The 23859-nt window shown below is 34.2% G+C and overlaps 1 protein-coding gene across 6 annotated transcripts in view; it reads right to left on the bottom strand.

Moving 5' to 3' along the window:
- Positions 1-447: 447 nt before the first annotated feature.
- Positions 448-23859, bottom strand: part of pnt (ETS transcription factor pointed) — a 416779-nt gene continuing 393367 nt past the window's right edge. For 5 of the 6 annotated variants that reach the window (XM_081730015.1, XM_081730014.1, XM_081730010.1 and 2 more), the window contains 3 exons: positions 14187-14450; positions 6093-6390; positions 448-3337 (listed from right to left, as the gene is read on the bottom strand). In XM_081730015.1, coding sequence (XP_081586141.1) covers positions 3274-3337; positions 6093-6390; positions 14187-14450 — 626 coding nt within the window. In that variant the 3' untranslated portion in view covers positions 448-3273. The remainder of the gene's footprint in view (positions 3338-6092; positions 6391-14186; positions 14451-23859) is intronic. The other variant, XM_081730013.1, reaches the window with a different exon arrangement.

Raw genomic sequence — 23859 nt, 5'->3', positions numbered from 1 at the left:
TTCCCCTGTCTCACACGCCATGATCAGTGATACATTACAATTCTTTACTTTCTCCCTAATTTACATACTCTCTCTGTTTAAAAAAAAAAAAACACTATTTATAATCAATTAACAAATTAAGCAACATTTCAGCTTGCCTTTGGTGTCAAGAAAATAAAAGTAAAAAAGTGGAAGATATAACAATACCTCCACTTACAAATACTACCTGATTTTTTTAATATATATATTTCTTGTAATACAAGATATCTAAAACACTTATTAAATACTGACTTAGTTCTTCCTTTGAGTGCGCATGAAGTTCATTATTTTGATATTTTTTAAAAAATAAACACGGTACTAATATATTTTCAAAAAAGTTCATTATTATACAACACGTATAATATTTACGATGGGATGACAATATTTCTGCGATTTCTTCTTTTCTTTAAAAAAAAAAAAAAAAAAAAAAAAAAAAAAAAACTTCAGCACACGCACACACAAACATTCTTTTGGTACAGCATTCTTTGAAATCAAATGCATTAAAGAAACAATATTTATAATAATAATAATAATAATATAGTAATAGAAGTAAACTTCTCAACGGCTTAACACAGCCTGCTAGAGAACATTTGTTTGTTTGTTTGTTTGTTGAAAAATGACTCTATAATGTAACCAGAACAGTATTTGTTAAAAAAAAAAAAACATTCAGATCTCATTTAAGACAATTTAGCATAGATTTAAATAACATATTTTTTTTAAAAAAACAATTGTATTTACACGTTTAAAAAAATATGGTTTATGAGACATCTTTTTATCATTTGCAATCATTTTTTTGTCATGAAGAAATTAATAATGTACATATGTATGTATATAAATATATTTATATATATGTAATTGCTTCCGAAGCAATTACGTATTCGTAATTTTCGGTTCTTTTTGATTTTCTTGTTTTCAAAAATAGTAATAAAAGCCAATACTAATAGTATTTGTTTACGATTACTTTGTCTCCTTTTTGTAACAGTCACACTGACCTTCAAATCCCAATAAAATAGCGTTCACTCCTTTACAAAATGTGCAAGAAACTTTTTGTGCATATTATTATCTACATTTTTTTTTTAAATATACTAACAAAAAAGAGAGGGGACAATTGATTGTCTGTTGTGGAGGGACTCTGGGACAATTCTTAATACGTATATATATGAGACACACAGGCACCATTCTGTTCTTTTTCTAGTTTTGTCATTGAGCACAAGATTTTTTTTTATATATAAATTATGAAGTGACGACTCTCTATGTATCATGAAAGTGATTGTGTATTGTTCTTTTTTTAATGTTTATGTGAACTCTGAATGTGTGTATGTGTATAAAAGTGATAATTAGAAAAGACAATGGTATTTTTTTAAAATTCATATAAATATCCTTTGAAATTCATATAAATATATGAGTCCTTGCTAATGATCAGTTTTGATTGCTCAATTTTTATGATACTTAAAAGAGGCCTAATTACTGCGAAATTAAAATACCGATAATTTTACAGTAAGTATGTGATATCTTCAAATAGATAGAAGATAATCGAAATGTGGAACAAGAGCTCGCTAGACAATATTGTTTTGCATGAGGTACCGTTATCATGAGTCACCTAGTAGCTTTCCATTTGCAGCCATTTAGAAACGTGAAAGTAAATATCGATTTTCTAAATGGCTGAAAATCGAAAGCAGTTAAGTCGTGATAACGGTATCACATGTAAAATAATATTGTCTAGTAAGTTCTTGTTCCACTTTTCGGTTATCTTTTATCTATTTGAAGATATCACATAATTACTGTAAAAATTAGCCGTATTATAATTTCGTCGTGATGGGGCCTCTTAAATAATTAACTAAAACAAGATTGTTTGTTTCTTTGAAGGATATAATAAATATAAAAAGAGAGGGAAAATATATACTCTGATGCAACAATTGTAAAAATGGGAGGGTGGAGAATTAAAATGTAATTACAGTCAACATTTACAAAACGCTTGCCTGTCTGGATCGATTCTTGGAAAAAGTATTTATAATATATATAAAATATTGAAATTTTGCTTTTCTTCAGAAAGGAAAAAAAAGTACACAGAACACCTGGTACTGCTATAATACCAGTGGGGAAAAACGAAATAGTTAAAAGTTCAAAATACATCAACTATACCATGACACTGCAATATACATTTGGTACAGATAACTTACAGCTTAAATACAATGACATGAGAAAGAGATGACTCTTATAAAATTCTTTCAAATATTATATTATATATAATATATATATATATAACTTCTCTATACTTCTTTTATGATGTTCCACAGGTTCTCAGGTGATTTCATTATATCTCTCTTTTAAATATTTACAAGGCACTTGAATATAAATATTGTTTTAACTATATATTTGTGACATTATCGGTTTTTAATTAAATATTTTTTTCTGCACAAATATCTTTTTTTTTATTATTGTATATATATATATATAGTATAAAATGAGGCGGTTGCTTTCATTTTTTGTTTCTTTCTCTTGAAATTGTTCTTGATATAAAGTTGTGGAAAAATACACGAGATCTCTACACTGAAAAACATCTAGGACAACATCCGCTCCCAAACACAACAGCAAAAACATGCTAGGAGAGAGACAGAGAGATATAGAAATAGAGAAATAATAATAATAATAATAATTATAACAAACTCTCAAAAGGTTTTTAAAACAGAGAGCACCACCGTTTGAGGTCAATAGAATATTTCTTTCTTTATTCACCTGGGCTTGCCGTTTGATATCGTCCACACCACATACACACAACCAGCAAAATATTCAAAACAGATTTTTTTTACTTATTTATATATTTATATATATAGAAACAACACCCTGTCCTTGCCTCAGTAGGTTGTCCCGTTTTTATATCATTTTTTTTTATTTGTTTACTTCCCACGATACACCATGAAAGCAGCGCTTTCCCCAGGCAATGAAAACAAGGTATATATGTACTTGCTACATACATATATACACAATTAGCAGAATTTTTTTTCCATCACTCTTGTAACCGCGAGAAGACTTATCTCTTAAAACGAGATAATGCCCTTTGGGTAGAACTTATTATTACAATCAATTTGTTTTTTAAAAAACTATTATACTGTATATGTACATATTCAAAGTATTTATAGCATATCCTCTGCTTCTTCATGTGTTGTCATTCAAACAATTGGGACTAAACTTTGTTGAATTAAAGGGAAAAAAATGACTTAGTTGTCTGGAATATTCCAGCTCTATTCACATAATTCAATCGTCTTCCTTTTTCTCAGGTTTCAGGTCCACCATAGCATGTAACTCCTCAGGAGTATATCTGCAAGAAAATATATACACAAAATATTACTAACTTTTAGTATGGAAGTTACAATTGTTAGGTAATACAATAGGTTAATTTTATGGATTACAATTGTTAGGTAATAATTGAAAAATTGGACATTTATTAAAAGAAAATTATTACAATTATTATGAAACATAATTGAACCATATGACAAGGATTGTTATTGAGTATTTCTTAATTAATTTATGTAAACTGGATTTACTCTGCAAACAGTTTCCTTTTTAATGGAGACTGTTTCGATATTAACTAATATCTTCCTCAGTCCAGATTACATGCAAAATCTATTGTGCTTTATTGTAATATGTATTAAACTAGTGATGTATAAATAAGTTTAACAACAATATACAGTTTTCCTTCGTTAGAGATGGAACCTATACTATTCTATACTATATAATAAACTTATAATGTATAAATAAGTTTAGTATTAGCAAACAATATAAATTTGTCTTTCATTAAAGTGTCTATATATGTTTTGACGGCCTCTGCATGTTGAATGTGTCTTTATTAACCCATGCACACATAGACGGGTTTTGAGCCTCAGATTATGCCCATAAAAATATTGGAGGGACGATTTCTCATTGCAAATGGCACACAATCAAATTGGAGATTGTCAATGTTGGAGGAGAAAAGTAAATTTATGGTAGCAGAACGGTAATTTTGGTGTAGAATGGTAAATTTGGAGGTTGCCCCAAGCCTTCCGGGGATGGGCTCGTCCGTCTCTGTTCTAACATTTCCTAGAAAATACTGTTCGTTTTATTGTTACGAAAAAAAGAAAAAAATCGGCTACTTCTGAAAAATGGGCTCTTGGCTTATGCAATTCTTTCCAAACAATTACTGTCTATTAATAAAGAAGAAATCTAAATTATATTCGGCATTTATTTACATTCATCAAACGAAAAGCGAGAAGTGCATTAAAGCGTATATGTAGGTTCGCTTCGCAACATTACTGGTTCACACACATATCTCATCGAAAGTTACACACAATAGTAAGGATTAATAACGTTTTGCACATAATTTTATCTGTTGGTCGATAATGCAACAATGCTAAACAAATATTGAAAAGATTGGACTCAGTTAAGCACCTGGCGAGTTCAATCTTTTTAAACATTCAATGTACATCCTTATCAGATCATTAAGTAATGTTAAACAAAATTAAGAAAGTTGTAGAGCAACGTTTATGTACGTACATGCACTGCCTCCTGCAGACGCGATTAAGAGAATCCTGTGTTAAAATCTAATAAAATAACCACTAACGAAATATAAATAGTATATATTTTCTCATGTTTAGCTACAATTTTCGGTAACCAATCTTTTACCACATTTTCCCTTGACTTACAAGATTTATTTTACATTATTTCTGCAATATTTATGGATATTTTCCTTTAACATTACGCACATGTATAGATAAAAACAGCTAATCAATGCTCTGGACCTAGGGAAAATGACCCCCGTGTGCTTAAGTGACAATTTTCTACATTAGAAGCCCTTGGCCAATGAAATAGAACGAAGAGGCGTATTTAACACTTCCATTAGTGGGAAAAAAAAAAAAAAAAAAAAAAAAAAAATTGTCTACCTCAATCAGCAAGGTTCCGGGTTTAATGTGCTATTTTCAACATTTATTTTATTTTATTTATTTATTTATTTATTTATTTTTCGTTTTGAGGATAATACATCGTACTTGAACAAGAAAATAAAGCGGAAAGATTGCTTTTGGCTTCGTGCTTACTTTAGTAGTCTGCAGCTATTCATGTTTGTCCATAATGAATTATCAGCGTAAGAAATAAGACAGTTTCGCTTTGAGGAATGTAAACAAATCGATCATTGATGACCTTAAAAACATTTCACTTACGTCAAAATTTTAGATTCCTAGATAAATTTTGGATTTTTCAAGCTTTTTCCTCTCCTCTAGAGCTTGTTCACGTAGTATAAAAATTGATGCAAAAGAAATGTTTTCACCAACAAACAAATAATACGGGATAAATTCCGGTAGACAGCAGTGCAGAGACACTTTGTCATGTGTATTGCTGCAGTTCACTTGCTAAGTGATGCTGTGAAATGGTGAGGTCTGATTGTGCGATGAAGGAATAAAGGACAACATATTTCAACGTTGCTCTTTTTCGGTGAGTCCATTCTTTTATATTTTTATAGTATTTTTATCCTTTGCGAACAAGATTACATTGCCGAAAGCTTGACAAGTAAGAATTAGAACAAAAAAACTGAAATAACTGAGAAAATTATTAACATTTCTGGCGTTTCTGCACACCATTTGTTCTCAACGACACCTTGAACACAAAGCTTTAAGTACAAACTAAATACAACTTTCTTACAAGACTGTCTATAATTTTTATTATAAATTAACTTTAGAAATGTTACTATAAATTAACTTTAGAAACTTTTATTAGAAATGTTACAGTTTCGGAAGTATATCACTTCCTTCTTCAGACTACGTACTACTCCAACTGTAATCATAAATAATATTACATCATTTGTAATCTCTGCCAATTCTAGACATAACAAATGATGTAATATTATTTATGATTACAGTTGGAGTAGTACGTAGTCTGAAGCAGGAAGTGATATACTTCCGAAACTGTAACATTTCTAGTTAATTTATAATAAAGAATATAGACAGCCTTGTAAGAAAGTTGTATTTAATTTGTGTTTAAGATGGACACAAGGCCTTTTTATCATAATAAATATAACTTTAAGTATATCAAAAGCAGAGACTTACCCTAGAAGAGACTGGAGGTCACATACAAATCGATAGACATATCTTTTCCCAGCAGTCTTGTGAATGATATTTTTGTCATAATAGTATCGAAGCCCTCGACTCAACTTCTCGTAGTTCATCTTAGGCTTATTCTTGCGGATGCCCCATCGCCTGGCCACTTCGTCGGGGTCCGTGAGCTTGAACTCCCAGCCGTCGCCTGTCCACGAGATGAAGCCCTGGCAAGACTTGTCGGTGAGTAGCTCCAGCAGAAACTGCCACAACTGGATGGGTCCTGAGCCTGTAAAACATGGTCCACCACCTACGATTGGTTAGACTGAAGTTCTATACAACCAATGACAATGCTACTTAAAACAATATTTTGTTTTATTTGCACAATAAACATCATAAATGGATCTTATACTGCTCTGAGAAATCTTTACAGTGTTTTAGTACTATCATTATTCCTAGCAACGCTCTTAATTTTAATCAGTTATTTTATGACATTAAGCAGCTAGAGTTACAATAAAGGAAACTCATTATCATTATTCCTAGCAACGGTCTTAATTTTAATCAGTTATTTCATGACATTAAGCAGCTAGAGTTACAATAAAGGAAACTCATTAATGTTAATCAAGCAAAACTTTTAAAGTTTGCTACCTCTCTTTAATTTGAACATGTTATTTAAGGAAAAACGATTCAAGTGGAGTATTGTAATATACGTAGCAAGAATGTAGACATACGAAGAAAGCAAAGAAAAATCGATAGAAGCTTTTAAAATGTGGCTGAGAAGAACGTGAACAAAATTAACTGGGACGAACGAAAAAAAGCAGTAAGAAAGTGTTAGAAAGAGTAGTGGAGTTATTGGAGATAATAAAGAAGAGGAAAAAGAAACTGCTCAGGATATCGCATAAAAAGAAATGTTATTGTAAAGAACGTAGTAAGGAGGGTATGGTAGAAGAAAAAGGAAGGAGAAATAAAGTGTTGCAGGATATAGTGGAAGAGAAATAGAGTGCTGGAGAATATAGCGGAAGGAAAAATGAGAAGAAATAGTATAATGCTAGAGGGTATGGAAGAAGAAAAAGGAGGATAAATAGATGCTGGAACGTGTAGTGGAGGAAAAAAGAAGGATAAATAGATGCTGGAACGTGTAGTGGAGGAAAAAAGAAGGATAAATAGAGTGCTTGAGAGTGTGGTGAAGGAAAAATGAAAATAAAAAGAATCCTGGGGGTGGTAGAAACAAGGAGGAGAAATAGAGCTGGAGAGTATGGAGAAGAAGGGATAAATAGAGTGCTCGGAAGTATGATGAACAAAAATATCAGGATAAATAGAATGCTGGGGAAGTGTGGTGAAAAAAGAAGCAGATGTTGGTGAACATGGTGAAAGAAAAGGATTGAGGAATAGCGCTGGACGGCATCAAGAAAAAGGATAGGAATATTGCTGGAGGGTATGATGGAAGGAAAAGTAGGAGAAATACAGTGTTGGAGAATATGATGGAAGAAACAGCTGAGAAATAGAGTACTGGAGCGTGTAGTGGAAGAAACAAGGACGAGAAATAGAGTGCTGGAGGGTATGTGAAGAAAAAAATAGAATAAATAAAATGAGGGTGTGTAATGGAAGAAAAGAGGAGGATGAATAGAGTGCTGGAGAATATGGTGTAAGAAAATGTTTGAGAAGTAGTGCTGGACGGTAAGGTGGAAGAAAAAGGATGAGAAATAGCGCTGGAGAGTACGCAGGAAGAAAAAGAAGATAAATAATGCTGAAGGGTATGGTTGAATAAAAGGAAACAATGCTGGAGGATATGGTAGACGCAAATAGGAGAAGAAATAGTGGGATGGAGGGTATGAAGTTAGACTTGTTACATGTCCTACGTGAAAATGAAAAAAAATAGCCAAGTGTAGTGCATTAGAAAATTTTGAATCTACGGCTTATTATTATTATTATTATTATTATTATTATTATTATTATTATTATTATTATTATTATTATTATCTAAGAGCAATACTAACATTTATTTTTCCTGAATGACAATGCGAAAACTACATACATATATTATGTCTAATTAGTTATTAGAACAGGCATATCTCTTCTGTCAACATCCTATAAAATACTTTCAATTATTCTGTTAGCAAGATTGACCCCATACGCAGATGAAATTATTGGAGATTATCAGTGCGGATTTAGACGAAATCGATCAACTATCGACCAAATATTTACCATTCGCCAAATACTCGAAAAGAAGTGGGAATACAATACCCCGGTACATCAACTATTTATTGATTTTAGAAAGGCTTACGACTCGGTTAGGAGAGAAACATTATACAACGTTCTTACAGAACTTGGAATACCGAGAAAGCTAATTAGATTAATTAAGATATGTGTAAGTGAATCCCAAAGTAAAGTCCGGATAGGAAAATTTTTGTCCACGAGCTTCCACGTCGAAAATGGCCTGAAACAAGGAGATGCGTTGTCGCCATTATTATTTAACTTTGTGCTGGAATGCGCCATAAGGAAAATCAAAGATAGCAACCAGGGCCTAAAGTTGAACGGCATTCACCAGGTTATGGCATATGCTGATGATGTAAATTTAATAGGGGATGATAGGAGAACAGTAGAAATAAATGCAGAGATATTATTAAACGCTTGCAGGGACATGGGTTTAGAAGTAAATGCAGAGAAAACTAAATACATGGAAGTGCGTCGGGACCGTAATACGGCAAATTGTGGAGGCGTTAAAATATTAAATAATACTTTTGATAAAGTGGATACTTTCAAATATTTAGGATCAATATTAACAGACGAAAATCATATTCACGAAGAAATTAAATGTCGACTAAAAGTAGGGAATTCGTGTTACTATTCGGTTCAAAATCTCTTGTCGTCGCGAAGTCTGTCGAGGAATCTGAAGCTTAAAATATATAAAACGATAATCATGCCTGTTGTTCTGTATGGTTGTGAAACATGGTCGCTTACTCTGAGGGAAGAACATAGACTGAAAGTATTTGAGAACAGGATCCTGAGAAGAATATTCGGACCCAAGAGGAACGAGAATGGAGAATGGCGGAAACTTCATAACGAGGAACTACATAGTTTATACGGTTTACCCAACATTGTTAGGGTCGTCAAGTCTAGGAGGCTTAGGTGGGCGGGTCATGTAGCTAGAATGGATGAAAGTAGAGACGCTTTCAAAGTCTTGACTGGAAGACCCATAGGAAAACGACCATTAGGAAGACCTAGGCGCAGATGGGAGGATAATATTATGATGGATCTCGCAGAGATAGGAATACAAAGCAGAAACTGGATGCAATTAGCTAAGGATAGAAGTCAGTGGAGAGCTTTTGTGAACGCGGCACTGAACCTCCGGGTTCCATAGGCCATAGAGTTAGTTAGTTAGTTAGTTTAGTTATTAGAACTATCTGAAGAGCTATACTTGATTCGAACCGTATTAGAACTGAAAATAACTACAGATGTTTAGCTTTCGCTTGTATAATCCATGTATTTATCTATTTCACCAAATATCTTTGAATTTGAATAGGTAGCATAGATTAAATTAATATACGCAGAAATTTCTCTTTAGATATAAAGGAATAAGCCGAACATAACGATATTATAGTATTGGCAAGTTCGAGAACATAGACTTGTAGTTGTAAAAGACGAAGAAATATTCTATGAGAAGGTAACATTCAATTTTGGCAATATTTCAATAGACCCCGTATTTAAAAAATAAAATTAAATTAAAAAAAAACTCAAATTTAAACTCAATCAAAGTCGTAAGCTATGGCTACATTCAAACGACTTCTTTACTCATAAGAAGATAATTACTTACATCGAAACGAATTAGGCCTGCTATACACTATAGGATAGATCCTAGGAAATCTCTTACGATTTTTCCTAGAATCAAAATCCTCAACGTGTATGGCATCAGATCGCATGTCATTTCCTATGTTCTGAACGATCCTATGAGATTTCTCGTGTTTAGAGCACGCTCTATTTCGGAAAGAAAATTCGTAAGATTTCGATTTAAGTAACATCAGGTGAGAGAAAGTGAAAACAAATTTGTTTTGTATGTGAGTGAAAGAGCAAAAATACTCGACAAAATGAAGAGTAGTGAAGGGACTGATGAGATATGTTTTGCTAATTTATCTAATTTTTATGCTTTTTTTAAAGAGGTGTGCAATTTAACAATATAGAGCCTGATATCAATAACAGTAGAATGTGCAGTGAAGTTACGTGTATGGCACAAAAGGGTAGAATTTCCTATGAGGTATGTCGTAACATTTTCCTCAGATATTTCCCAGGCTTTGTCTCATAGTGTATAGCAGGCCTTACAGTATTCAAGGATTTTCTTTAAAAAAATAAAACACTACACAGAAAAATGTATACTGTGGTGAGGCATCAATGCAAATTATAGTACGTATACAACCAACACACCATTTTCAAAGCTGAACGGAAAACGTATAACCGAAACACATAACGTATAACCGATCTTTAACATATGATCCTTGATTTTGATATTGTATGGTTCAAAAAGAACATTCAAGAGGCAAGTATTTGTAGTTTCTTAAATACAGATAAAAAATCTAAAATAAAGGGAATCTTGGGAGAATTCAAACTATTTTAAAGAAAGTAACATATATAACAACAGATAAAACAAATGCAATCAGAAATCGTACCGCAATTTTGTCCAGTTTTGTTAAGACCTGTGAAAAATACGAAAGGCCTTTAGTAGAATAAGAAAAGATAAGTAATACTACTTGGGACATTATTTAGTTAAAAATAATTAATTAATATATAATGGATTGTTTGTTGGGGAAATGGATTAAAAATAAGACATAATATAATCAGTTGTAACCAGGAGCGCACTCAAAATATTTTCTTGGGAGAGATCCAAAAGTTGAGGGAGAGTCCAATACTACAAAACACTACGTCGTGTAGTATTGAATCAGTGTTATTCTGCATCCGAAATGACGATAATTAAATTGTTAAGTGCTGCCATCTATATTCCCAGAAAAACAATAGAACTAGATTGTTTTTTATAAGGAAAGAATGCGTACAGACGAAGTGTAAGATCAAAAGCATTAGGATTTCTCTGCTCAACAAATATAGTTTTATTTTAAGAAAGTGTACAAATTATGTCCGAGTTATCAAATTTGTGGGGGAGAGGTCCGGACCCAATGGACTTCCCATATGGGTGCGCTCCTGATCGTAATACTATTAGCCATGAAAAGGAACATGAAATACACAGAAAACCACGCCCAATGTAAGATTACAAATGTCACATACACCCTCCATTCCAAAAGAAACCGAACGTTTTAAAAAAGCAAAAAAGCAATGTACATTTTGGAACAAATCATTTTTATTAATCAATGTATTCCCCTTCTGCATCGATACGCATATCTGCACGCTCCAACAAGTTGTCAAACGACTTCTCCATGTCCTTTTTGGAATGGTCTTTAGGACGGCGGTCGTCGCCTTCTCAATGGCATTAATCGATGCGTGCCACTTTCCTTTCATCGCCAAATCCAGTTTCGGGAACAGATAGAAATCGCACGGGGCGAGATCTGGTGAATAGGGCGGATGATGCAACCGAATAATGTGATTTTTGACCAAAAATTCAGTTACAAGTCGCGAACGATGTGATGGTGCATTATCGTCCAAAAGAGTCCAACTGCCGATTTCGCGATATTCGGGCCGAATACGACGAATTCTTGCCAGCAAACGCTTCATGACGCCCAAGTAAAACTCTCCAGTGACTGTCTGGCCGGGCTGAACAAATTCTTTGTGGATAATTCCTTTTGAATCGTAAAAACAAATCAGCATCACCTTAACTTTTAACTTCACCAAGCGACTTTTTTTGGGTGTTCCTTCATCCGGCGCTCTCCATTCAGCACTTTGCCGCTTTGTTTCGGGCTCATATTCAAAACACCACGTCTCGCCACCAGTTACAATCGATTTCAAGAAGTTTCGATCCTGCCGAGCACTTTTAACGATGTCTTTGCAATGCGCAATTCGATCAACTTTTTGGTCTTCGGTGAGTTTGTGTGGTACAAACCGCGAATTAACCTTCTTAAGGCCCAAAACTTCGGTCAAAATGCGGTATGCGGTTGTTTGAGGAATGCCTAATTCCATTTCAATAACTTTCACCGACGATTTTTTGTTATGTTTGATGAATTCACACACTTTTTCGATGTTTTCTTCCGATAATCCGGTTCTGGGACGGCCTGATCTTTCGTCATCATCCAGCGTCTCTCTACCCGATTTGAATCGCCTGAACCACTCGTAAACTTGCGTACGGGATAGACACTCATCACCATATGCATTTTGTAGCATTTGGTGCGTTTCACTAAAAGTTTTACCCAGTTTAACACAAAACTCAATTGCAGCTCGTTGTTTGAAACTCATTTTCCGACCGATGTACACAACACACTGACAGTTGAAACGCAATAACTGTTGCCGTGCATCCAAATGTCATGACATTTATACCAGTTGTCAATGAGGGACTACGCCATCTACCGGTAAAATATTACAACAGATGGCACTAGTGGTACTATTTGTTTTCAAAAGTTCGGTTTCTTTTGGAATGGAGGGTGTATATTAACCTTTTGAAACACAATGGTTTTATCATGATTAAAAAACACCTATTTGAACAGAATCATAGCTTTACGCAAAAGTAAATTTCCAACAAAGCCAACGCTTAATTTGTGTGCAGTGATGCACTCCATTTTTCTTCCTTGTCTTTTAACTCGTAGTATTTGCTTTACTTTGTGTAGTTTTGCCGTTACATTTTCATCTTTCTTTATGTGAATTTTCAGATTCATGTGCTTCAGAAGGCTAATGGATAAGCATCCACAGTAATTCAGTTCACACATAACTTTAGTACAAGACCAATTATTTTGGATTGGGAATTGATTTCACAATTGCTCCACAGTGCTATTACAGAAACAACGAGTAATATTTTTATTCCACTAATTAACTAACTAACTAACTCTATAGCCTATGGAACCCGGAGGTTCAATGTAGCGTTCACGAAAGCTTTCCATTGACTTATGTCCTTTGCCAACTGGATCCAGTGTCTATTATGTATTCCTATTTCTGTGAGATCCATCTTAATATAGTCCTCCCATCTGCGCCTGGGTCTTCCTAATGGTCGTTTTCCGACCGGATTTCTAGTAAAAGCTTTGAAAGCGTTCTTATTTTCTTTTATTCTGGCTACATGTCCTGCCCACCTGAGCCTCCTAGATTTGATGACCCTAACAATGTTCTGTAAACGGTGTAAATTATGTAGTTCCTTGTTATGAAGTTTCCGCCATTGCTCATTCCCGTTCCTTTTGGGTCCGAATATCCGCTTTAGGATCTTATTCTCAAATACTTTAAATCTACGTTCTTCCCTCAGAGTAAGCGATTATTCTTATACCACACTATGAGAAATTTCATTGAACTCTTATTATTTATTTATTTATTTATTTATTTTCGAAACAAAGCAAATTTTTAGTTACTATTACGTTCAGTACTTGATCAAATGCAATGAAGTAATCTTAGATTTTACATTTCTTGTGTTCTACGTTTAAATTGCTGAATGAACCTGGAGATGTGAGGGACGGCTATTTAATTTGACATTTTGAAATTAAATTCAGGTACAGTTGCCAGCAGTAAACGACTCATTCCCTTTCCCGATACTAATTCTAATCTTCAAATGGCTAAAGCAATTTAGTACCGTACATATCATGCGATCCCAATGGAGTGATGTTGTTTCTAAGTTGCATTAAGCTCTACTCAAATCGGTTCTTCTATATCGAGATTCGGAAAGAAACTGTGTACGGGATTTCAATGTTTGCTGACTTAGGACCACACCAAGATTTGGTGTCTGAAATTTTAGCTGAATTTTTAAAAAAAGTACTGGAAAAGAGATAGAAGAGACCAGACCGACTCATTCCACTAACTTAATACTTCATGATTAGACAAAAATGAACAATAAGGGGGAATAAATGAAAACAAAAAAATAATTTGCCTTGCACTTAATTCTACTGCAAGTTTTGGAACAGCTTTGAAAGCAAAAACTGCGTTCATTAAATGCAAGAATAACTAAAACTACAAGTTTGAAGGCGTCTTTCAGCTTACCTGAGTAGCTAGCTAACATCGAAGTTGGGATCACTGGCTTCGTTTCCCCATTTGGTGTGGGCGGGTGTCCAGGGTGGGTAAGACCCTCCCTCGCAGCATGCAAGAAGGCTGGATGTCCTCCTCCCATGCCTCCAGTGCTCAACTCTGATGAGGACCAGTGTTCGGGCGCGTGGACGCTGTTAGGGACTGTCTGATAGGGAGACGAATCATAGTGAGGGCTGCTTCCGTAGCCATCACTGTATGCTTCATGGTGTGGGTATCGACCTGCAACAGATACAAAACAATTTTAATGCGGTAAATGTTACCACAAAACATACAAAGAATGAAACGGCAAACACACGTAAAAGTGGTACATTCACCAGACTTACAGAAAGGTACATATCAAGGTCAGTAAGATATAGAGTATGGGAGGCCTGAAGTTTGACTGCCAGTAGGAACACATTCAATTCGGATTTCGCGCTAAACTATGAGGCCTCGACAAGAAATAAAAGTTAAACTCAAAAGAAAAAAAAAAATAAGATTAGTGATTCTTTAGAGCACTGTTTCTTTGCGCAAAAGAAAAACTTTTTGTAAGAAACAGGAAAAAAAAAACGCTTCTGAAAGAACACATTTTTGTATTTCTTGTTGGTTTCCCTCTATTACGTAACCTTTAAATGGCTGAATATAAAATGGATTCCAGACAGGATTTTCCTGATGGTTTTGAGAACAGAAAAGGAAGTGCTGTTTCAAAGCCGTTGCTCAATAATATGGGTTTATGTTGGTGGTTATAATAATTATAAAAGTTTCAAAATGTATATACATTATCGGTTATAGGATAGTAATATGTACAATATACTTAACGTACTATGTACAAGGCTGATGGCCTCAGTAGAAAAGAAGTTATTTTTTTTTTAAGGGTCAAAACTGGATTTTCATCGTCTTTCTTCGAACTTTTATATTTAAAATCAGATGTGAAGTGAAATGTGAAAAGGTTTGAATGATTCTCTAATTAGTTGTTCCTTGAAACGCCGTCCATGACGAAATCATAAACGAGAATTGCGTGAAGATGTGGTAGAACACGAGTCAGGCGTCACAGAAGTCCAAACATCTCTAAGTAGATCTTGTATTCTCATTTGCTACAGATAAAGAAATTCTGTGCATCCACCTGTAACTTCTGGGAGTACATTTTAAAAAGAAATCCCCCGCCATATTCGAAGACAATAGTTGTTTGGTGGCATCATTAATTCCGCCTTGACGTCATTATCATCTTCTCCCGTCACGCACGGCAACACGTCAGTTCAAACAAAGAGGCAGCACGTGATCTTCTTCTCTTGGCTGTAGGGATGCCTTCAAGTCACTGTCACGTTCCAGCGATCGGCATCTCATAACGTTCAACACGTGGTCATCGATCGCCAAAGCAAGCAACAAGTGCCACCAACAAGGGGGGACTTTCCGTCTTTCCCCTTCATTCGGTTACATTGCGTCAAAATGCATGAATCACACTGGATGAATGAATTCCACAAGTCCCCATTAACATCATGTCACTGTGAGTGCTATATTTCCATAGAGAAAAGACAACTTGGGGGAAAAAAAGTTGTGGATCTCTTAAAACTCACATCGTTTGAAAAATTAATTTTAAAAAAAATTAGATTAAAATTAAATCGATTACATTTAGAATTACAAAATAACTAATTATTCATTGAGGTGATTTTAAAATATACCATTCACAAGCAAAGGCGTTCATGTGATTGGTTCCAAGGAAGGAGAGAGCAGGCACTCTACTTGTAGGACTCTCATTTTCAATATTGCACTAACAGAAGTTATTTTATGGGGTTTTACTCAAATACACATAGACAAAAGATGAATATGGATTTATCACAAAGTTGATAATGAAATAAATAAAAAAAAGTAATGTAAAAATACACAATGACAAAAACGTACAATTGAGAGTATCAATACATAACGTAACTGCTTTTCGGTTTTCCACATTGTTAAAAAAATATTTTCAGTTTTCTTTGAACAGAAGTCGAAGATTTTTTCTTTTTCTGTCCAAACCAGGGATGTAATGGGGCGTATACGGGAGTATACGGCGTATACCCACCTAAAACTTTTATAGTCCAGCGTATACTCACCTTAAATTTACGAAAGAATAAGCATATATTAGGTGCGTATACGGCAAGTAGTCTTACGTATACGCTATACTTTTGAAAGCGATCAAGCGTATACCTACAAAAAATTCCAGCATTACACCACTGGTCCAAACTTAACGATCACTTTCTTGCACAGATCTATTGAGTATATTTTTCTCTGTGGACACTTAGAATGCATAAGCTACGTAATCACTTTTCACACATATTCGACAGAAGCCATGTTTTCACCCTCTTAAGCGTGCTGAAGGACCTTTATATTGTGCATGTTGTAGCAGGAATAGATAAGAAATTCATTATGACTGTACGGACAGCAGTAAATAAGTCTGTGTTTGTGAAAAGCATAGCAATATCACAATCAGGGACATATATTTTGTCCATCCAGTACTTATATCACAATACGCTCTCTGCTTTCAAATTTTCAATATTATAACAACATTGAGGAGTCTTCATTCTTCAGTTTGTGCTTTGTTTCAATATTACTGGATGCAACTGGCTCGTAGTACAGTATACAATGCACGGCCGCTTTGACATAACTGTTTCCGTAAACAATAAATATTAAATATATATATTAAAGAGTTACTATATTATTTTACTTAAGCTCCTGTACAGCCAAGTGCCCAACGCATTGGCCTTCTGTAATGTCTGGTTCCGATAGGGCCACAACAGTATTACGGTCCCAAACCAATTGACAACTTATATGTCCACATGAAAATAAAATATTTATTTTGTTCGTGTTGTTTTCATTTTCCTATATATATAAAGAGTTTGCAGTGAAGACATGCCAGTGAATACATGAGCATTTTAAGGATTATGTATTATGCAACATTAATATGCACACATCCAGGATGACTGATCTTCGTTGATCACTGAATATCCTTAGTTTTGGCTTCCACTATATCGAATAATGTAAGAATTGACTTCCAGGCTTGTCGCTAATACAGAAATGATCCTATTTATTTATTTATTTATTATAATTATTATTATAATGCCTGGATATATCACTGTTACGCCTTGAGTACAAATAAGTATGGGATTTATTTGTAAGTTTAACAAATAGATAATTCGACTATTATATTTTTAGAATTTTCTTAATGAAAAATAAGTAACAATATTTTTCTCTTCTTGTCACTGCCCCCCCCCCAAAAAAAAAAAAAAAACTCATTAGTCTCAGGACCTGCCAAAAGGCAGAATACTTAATAACAAAGCCACACAAAAAATTAAGTTCTATGCATTGGACCCTTAGGTATAGATTCCATGTATTTTGTTACACAAAATCCAAATTTCGAAACCCCACAACGCTCGACCGTGTCAATTTTTTTTTAAGGGGTGAAAAATTTGAGCGATTTTGTATAGGGAGGACACACGTTTCTCGTCCATAAAACAAAATTGACATGATCAATCGTCCTGGGGTTTCGAAATTTGGATTCTGTGTAACAAAATATATCGAATCTATACCCTGGGGTTTCGAAATTTGGATTCTGTGTAACAAAATATATCGAATCCATACCCTGGGGTTTCGAAATTTGGATTCTGTGTAACAAAATACATCGAATCCATACCCTGGGGTTTCGAAATTTGGATTCTGTGTAACAAAATATATCGAATCGATACCCTGGGGTTTCGAAATTTGGATTCTGTGTAACAAAATATATCGAATCCATACCCTGGGGTTTCGAAATTTGGATTCTGTGTAACAAAATATATCGAATCTATACCCTGGGGTTTCGAAATTTGGATTCTGTGTAACAAAATATATCGAATCCATACCCTGGGGTTTCGAAATTTGGATTCTGTGTAACAAAATACATCGAATCCATACCCTGGGGTTTCGAAATTTGGATTCTGTGTAACAAAATATATCGAATCCATACCCTGGGTTTCGAAATTTGGATTCTGTGTAACAAAATATATCGAATCCATACCCTGGGGTTTCGAAATTTGGATTCTGTGTAACAAAATACATCGAATCCATACCCTGGGGTTTCGAAATTTGGATTCTGTGTAACAAAATATATCGAATCCATACCCTGGGGTTTCGAAATTTGGATTCTGTGTAACAAAATATATCGAATCCATACCCTGGGGTTTCGAAATTTGGATTCTGTGTAACAAAATATATCGAATCTATACCCTGGGGTTTCGAAATTTGGATTCTGTGTAACAAAATATATCGAATCCATACCCTGGGGTTTCGAAATTTGGATTCTGTGTAACAAAATACATCGAATCCATACCATGGGGTTTCGAAATTTGGATTCTGTGTAACAAAATATATCGAATCCATACCCTGGGTTTCGAAATTTGGATTCTGTGTAACAAAATACATCGAATCCATACCCTGGGTTTCGATGCACAGAACTTTTATTTTATTTTATTTTTTTGTGTGGTTGTGTGAATAGTGGAAATAGTTTGATTGTTTTATTTTACAGATGTATTATTTCATGTAAATTGACTCATTTCTCATTATCGTATCTAGTAGAACGAGACACATAAAGATTCAAATATTCTCAAGTTTTAAACAAACATTTTCTGTTTATTTTATACTTTAGAAGAAAAAAAAAACAAAATGGCGTCAATATTACACGGAATGACTCTTAACCTTTTCAAATACTCTTACACAAAGAAAGTTATTTTCAGGCTGAGTTCCATCATCTTGGCTAACAAGAGTTTAGAGCTACTGTAGTTCTTTCTCATAATGCAAGCTACAACACGAAATAAGCTAAGCTAATTGCACACACTTAATAAAAACCACTAAAAAAATGTTCATTTTTTTTCTTTCTTCTCAAAGCAGGTGGATCTCCCATGACAGATCCAGCTTCTTTGTTTGCTTTTGTTAACGGCGGGGAGTTCGTGCAAAAATTACGTTTTGGGTGACGTTAACTATACTGTGTGAGTCATGGCGGTTGGCAGCCGAGTGTAACAGAATTAATTACATACACACACAACTATACTTCCAGCTCCAATGGTAGAGCAGCAACGCGATGTCCATCTGTCTTTCTCTTGCATAATGATGAGACTTTCACTTGGAAAAAAAAACTCTACACACTTTACGCATGTTCAAGATATATGAATATTCAGTTACAAGCGTTATATCAGAAGAACGGTTTAAATTATACAGAAGATTAAAGTATTTAATAACATAAGAAAAAAAAAGAAGAATAAAAAAAATAATCCATAATTCATGACTATTGTACTTTTCCATATTAGAATCAAAATTCATATTGTTGCCAGATACCAACGATTGTTTTCTACGATCTTTTTCATATACGTATATGTCTTCATATTTATGTATAATATATATAAATAAATAGGGTTGCCACCTGGCTGCTATTTCACCGGCCTGGTTGAAAATATTGCTATTATTTTGAGTAAGGCCGGTGACCGGTACGAACTTCTTATCAGCCCCTTTATGACCGGTATTTTGAAATCTGTAATCCAGAATAAAAATCCAAATATAATCTGAGCTCAAAATGAGCACTATGCTCTTTTATGCCACCATAATTCAATATTTAGTTCTGGAGTTACGAGTCTTCATTTTATCGTGCCTTTCGACCAATTTTAGACGCGCTAGCTCCGAAATTACACATTTGTGGACATATGTTGGTATATATATATATATATATAGTTGATCAAATTTTCAACACGATGAGGTTCGGGCCTAGGATGATTTTTATTATTTCACTTCGACTGTGCAATTTAGGGGAGAGGGAGGGTGATATATATAAAAATAAATAAAAATGAAAGTAACTACTTTTGTGACTTAATAACTCTTGAACCACTCGACCGATCTAGATCAAATTTTAACATAGATGAGTTTTGGACCTGATTTTTTTTTTACCTTAGGGCGGAGCAACTTAGGGGAGGAGGAGGAGGAGATAACCAAAAATGATCAAAAATGACTGATATTTGTACTGAATCCATACTTTTTGGGGTCGCTGAGATGAACAGTGACACTTCCGATGCTGTTTAAAAATCCAGATTTAGCTCACAATAATATTATTTAATTTTTATTTCTGATTTTTCATATTTTCTTTGTTTTTATCGATTTCAGTAATAGTAAAAAAATACTAATAACGAAACATATTACTGTATTATTTTTTCTATTAACCCAGACGCGAGGATAATTGACGCTAGTACATGTATATATGGCTGTATATATATTAGTTCGCCAGCAGTTCTTAGGGACGGTTTTAGTGACAAGACCTTTACACATACAGGATAAATATTGACAATACATGGCTGGAGAAGTTTTCACGTATACGTGATTGTCGTCAACAGACAACAACAATAAGCAACTTAATACTTAAAGTGTGTCTGCTGTAACCCGGAGGAGAATGGAAGAACGCTCGGTAGGGGACTTAGAAACCGCCACTTCTCTGTCCTGTTGCTGTAGCGACCCACATTTCTCGCAAGAATGCATCTTTCCCCCATCCGTAGTCCCTGGCAACCAACCAATAACCACCTCTTTCTCCTGATACAGAATTAGGAAAAAAAAAAAAAAACTTATCTCATTACAAGCAGGACGAAGAAGTATTAAGTACACATGATAAAAACGATATGACCTATTCTTTCCAGCCTTTTGTCAGATTTTGATGATTCGCTGTTTAACACAAGTGAAATGGTCAGTACCTCACTAGACTCTTGTAGGAAATGTCTAAACACTTACAAACGAAGTTAAAGCATGCCTCTTAATTATATAAAATTAAAGACAATCACAACTACACCGACGAGCGCAATTGGCTACCAATGAATATTCATATCGGCCTGATATGACATTCGAAGTTAAATTTTGACGGAATTAAAAGTCGCGAAACAACGCGAATTTTGAATAACCCTTATAAATTCCTCGCTTTTTGAGGTAAATTTTAGACTTTCAGTCACGCAGGTACTGCTTCATAGCTATTTATCGTAGGTTACCTCTTTTTTTTTTTTTTTTTTTTTTCACAACAGAGCAACCGTTCCAATGGTACCACTCGCTTGTCCGTAACAGAAACGCGAAAATCAGGGAAAACCGGAAAATTAAAAAAAAAAAATCCCTTTTTTAAATCTTTGGACCCCTCGGTCTCGGGTTGACGTAAAGATCTCAAAAAATTGATAAATAGTTAGAGGTGCACACAATGCGTATGAAAAATTTCAATATGATGTCTTGAAAGCTAAGGGTGGGACAAATTTTTGAAAACTGCTTCAAGAACAAAATGTGATGTCACATCCCTCGCCCCCACTTGACGCCAAGTTGAACATCTGGTTCCAAAACGGATGTTCTTTGGTTTATATCTGACTTGACCAATATCCGCATGCCTGTTACAGGACCTAAATAAGCGGTTAAAGACAAAACTGAATTATGGTACGAAAACATACCATGGACCTTATAAGGATCAATAGGTTATTTTTACGGTTTTTCGTATACAAACGATGGATATACCAAGACAAATACCGCACAAATCAAACATGTATTGCATTCTAGAATTTCGAACGCAAGCTGTGATCTATAATTTTCTAGTTCTTATTATGAACATGAATATTTTGAAGAAAAGATGTAACTCTCAACAAATTTCAATTTTGTATTATCAAGGTTTTAAATACGGAAACAGTATTCGGGAACTTCAAACTGAGATTAGCGAACCTGAGACGTTAGTGAGCGCGAAAACAAGCTGCACGAGCCTTATTGAGGAGCCACACCTCAGGCGCTTGTATCTCTGAGCCCCTGCGAGCCCCAATTGCAGAATGTCCATCTCTGGAACTCACTGCACACACAATTGTTGTGATTTGCTTAAAGTTAATACAAAATGGTACCGGTTTGTATGGATTGTTCTTTCATATAAAATATTAATGTTTACCCTGAGAACTACATTTAGTGAAAATGGAAAACTAAGTCAAGTGTCGGAAACAACCTTCTGCCGTCACCTTTCCCGTGAATTCTAGCTGTAACTCTAAAAGACATAGCACTGAAAATAAGTTATTTGTTCCTCCAACTCCGACTGGTAACAAGAGAAACCTTAGCAATTATATTATTCTACATATCTTCTCCATCTTTCCTTTATTATTCTTTGGTATATAGCATATTCGAACAAAGGGCAACAGAAGGAAAGAAACACCTGGCCAAACACACTTGACCGTAACAGTCAGAAGAAAATTCAAGGTCAAAAAATTATTTTCTAGAAACAGAAGAAACCTCTCAGGTTATAAACACTTGAAAGGAAATGTCGGTGGAAAACATCAGAAAGCTGTTACCTCTATCCCTCTTAACTCCCTGTAATAAACTTCAATCAAACCAGCATATGTATATTCATTCACCCCTACTCACAGCACATAACATTCACCTACACCTTGACAGTGCAACACAAAGTACAAAATACAAAATACTGTCTTCTGTTTCTCTAATTTGATTATCTTTTGCGTATCACGAATCGTTGGTTAACCTACAGCTATTTAAAGTACATAGTTGTGATAGCGATCTAATTTACCCTTTTCACGTTTTATTTTTAAAAATACAATTCACTTTGTTCATTTTGACGAATTCTACATAGTATCACAATCAGCTCTCATTCCCAATTCTTCTACCATATTCTTATTCTCATAATAAGTTATCATCTATTATTCTTACATCATAATAAGCTATCATCTTGAATTCTTTTATCACAATCAGTTATCATCCATAATTCTTTTATCACAATCAGTTATCATCCATAATTCTTCTATCACAATCAGATTTCATTACTAATTTTTATACCACAATCAGCTACTATCTCTAATTCTCACATCACAAGCAGCTATCATCCTTAATTCTTCTATCATAATCAGCTATCATTTATAATTCTTCTATCACAATCAGATGCCATCCCTAATTTTTATACCACAATCAGCTACTATCTCTAATTCTCATATCACAATCAGCTATCATCCTTAATTCTTTTATCACAATCAGCTATCATTCCTAATTCTTATACCACAATCAGCTATTATCTCTAATTCTTATATCATAATAAGCTATCATCTGGAAACTAACTGAGGAAATGAATGCAGCACATTCATCACGAGCCGCTTATCGAAGAAAATTTAGAAATACAATGTTTTTCTCCATTTCACAGTTTCTCTACTGACACTCGTATTACAGGAGTTTTTGTGTGTTTCAAAGATTTTCTTTCCACGCAGTAAATAGTTGGGAAGAAGAAAATATTACTAAAGGTATCTTCGAAATGAAAAATACAGTTGAGAAAATGAAAAAGAGCGCTAACTTGTTTGAAATATCTTGAGGGGCAGTGCTATACAATAAAAGCTGATATAAATAATATTTCTTACAATTAATTTAAAGATCAATGGTGTAATTAATGTAATATATAAAATTACTAGTACTGCAATACACTAATAAAACATGGAATTATATATTGGTAGAGAATCTTGTCCCCTCTCAGCAAAATCTGAAATGACGCTCCTACAAGATACGTTATAGAAGAGCTCAAATTTTCACTCAGTTAAAAAAAAAAAAAAAATCATGTCACAGACGGATGCAATAATGATAAAATTCAAGCCTTTATTTTAATAGA

Source organism: Thermobia domestica, chromosome 11 (assembly GCF_964235325.1).
Source record: "Thermobia domestica chromosome 11, izTheDome1.hap1.1, whole genome shotgun sequence".
Taxonomy (NCBI): Eukaryota; Metazoa; Arthropoda; class Insecta; order Zygentoma; family Lepismatidae; genus Thermobia; species Thermobia domestica.
Note: the sequence above shows the minus strand (reverse complement) of the source record. Positions and strands in the feature narration are given on the sequence as shown.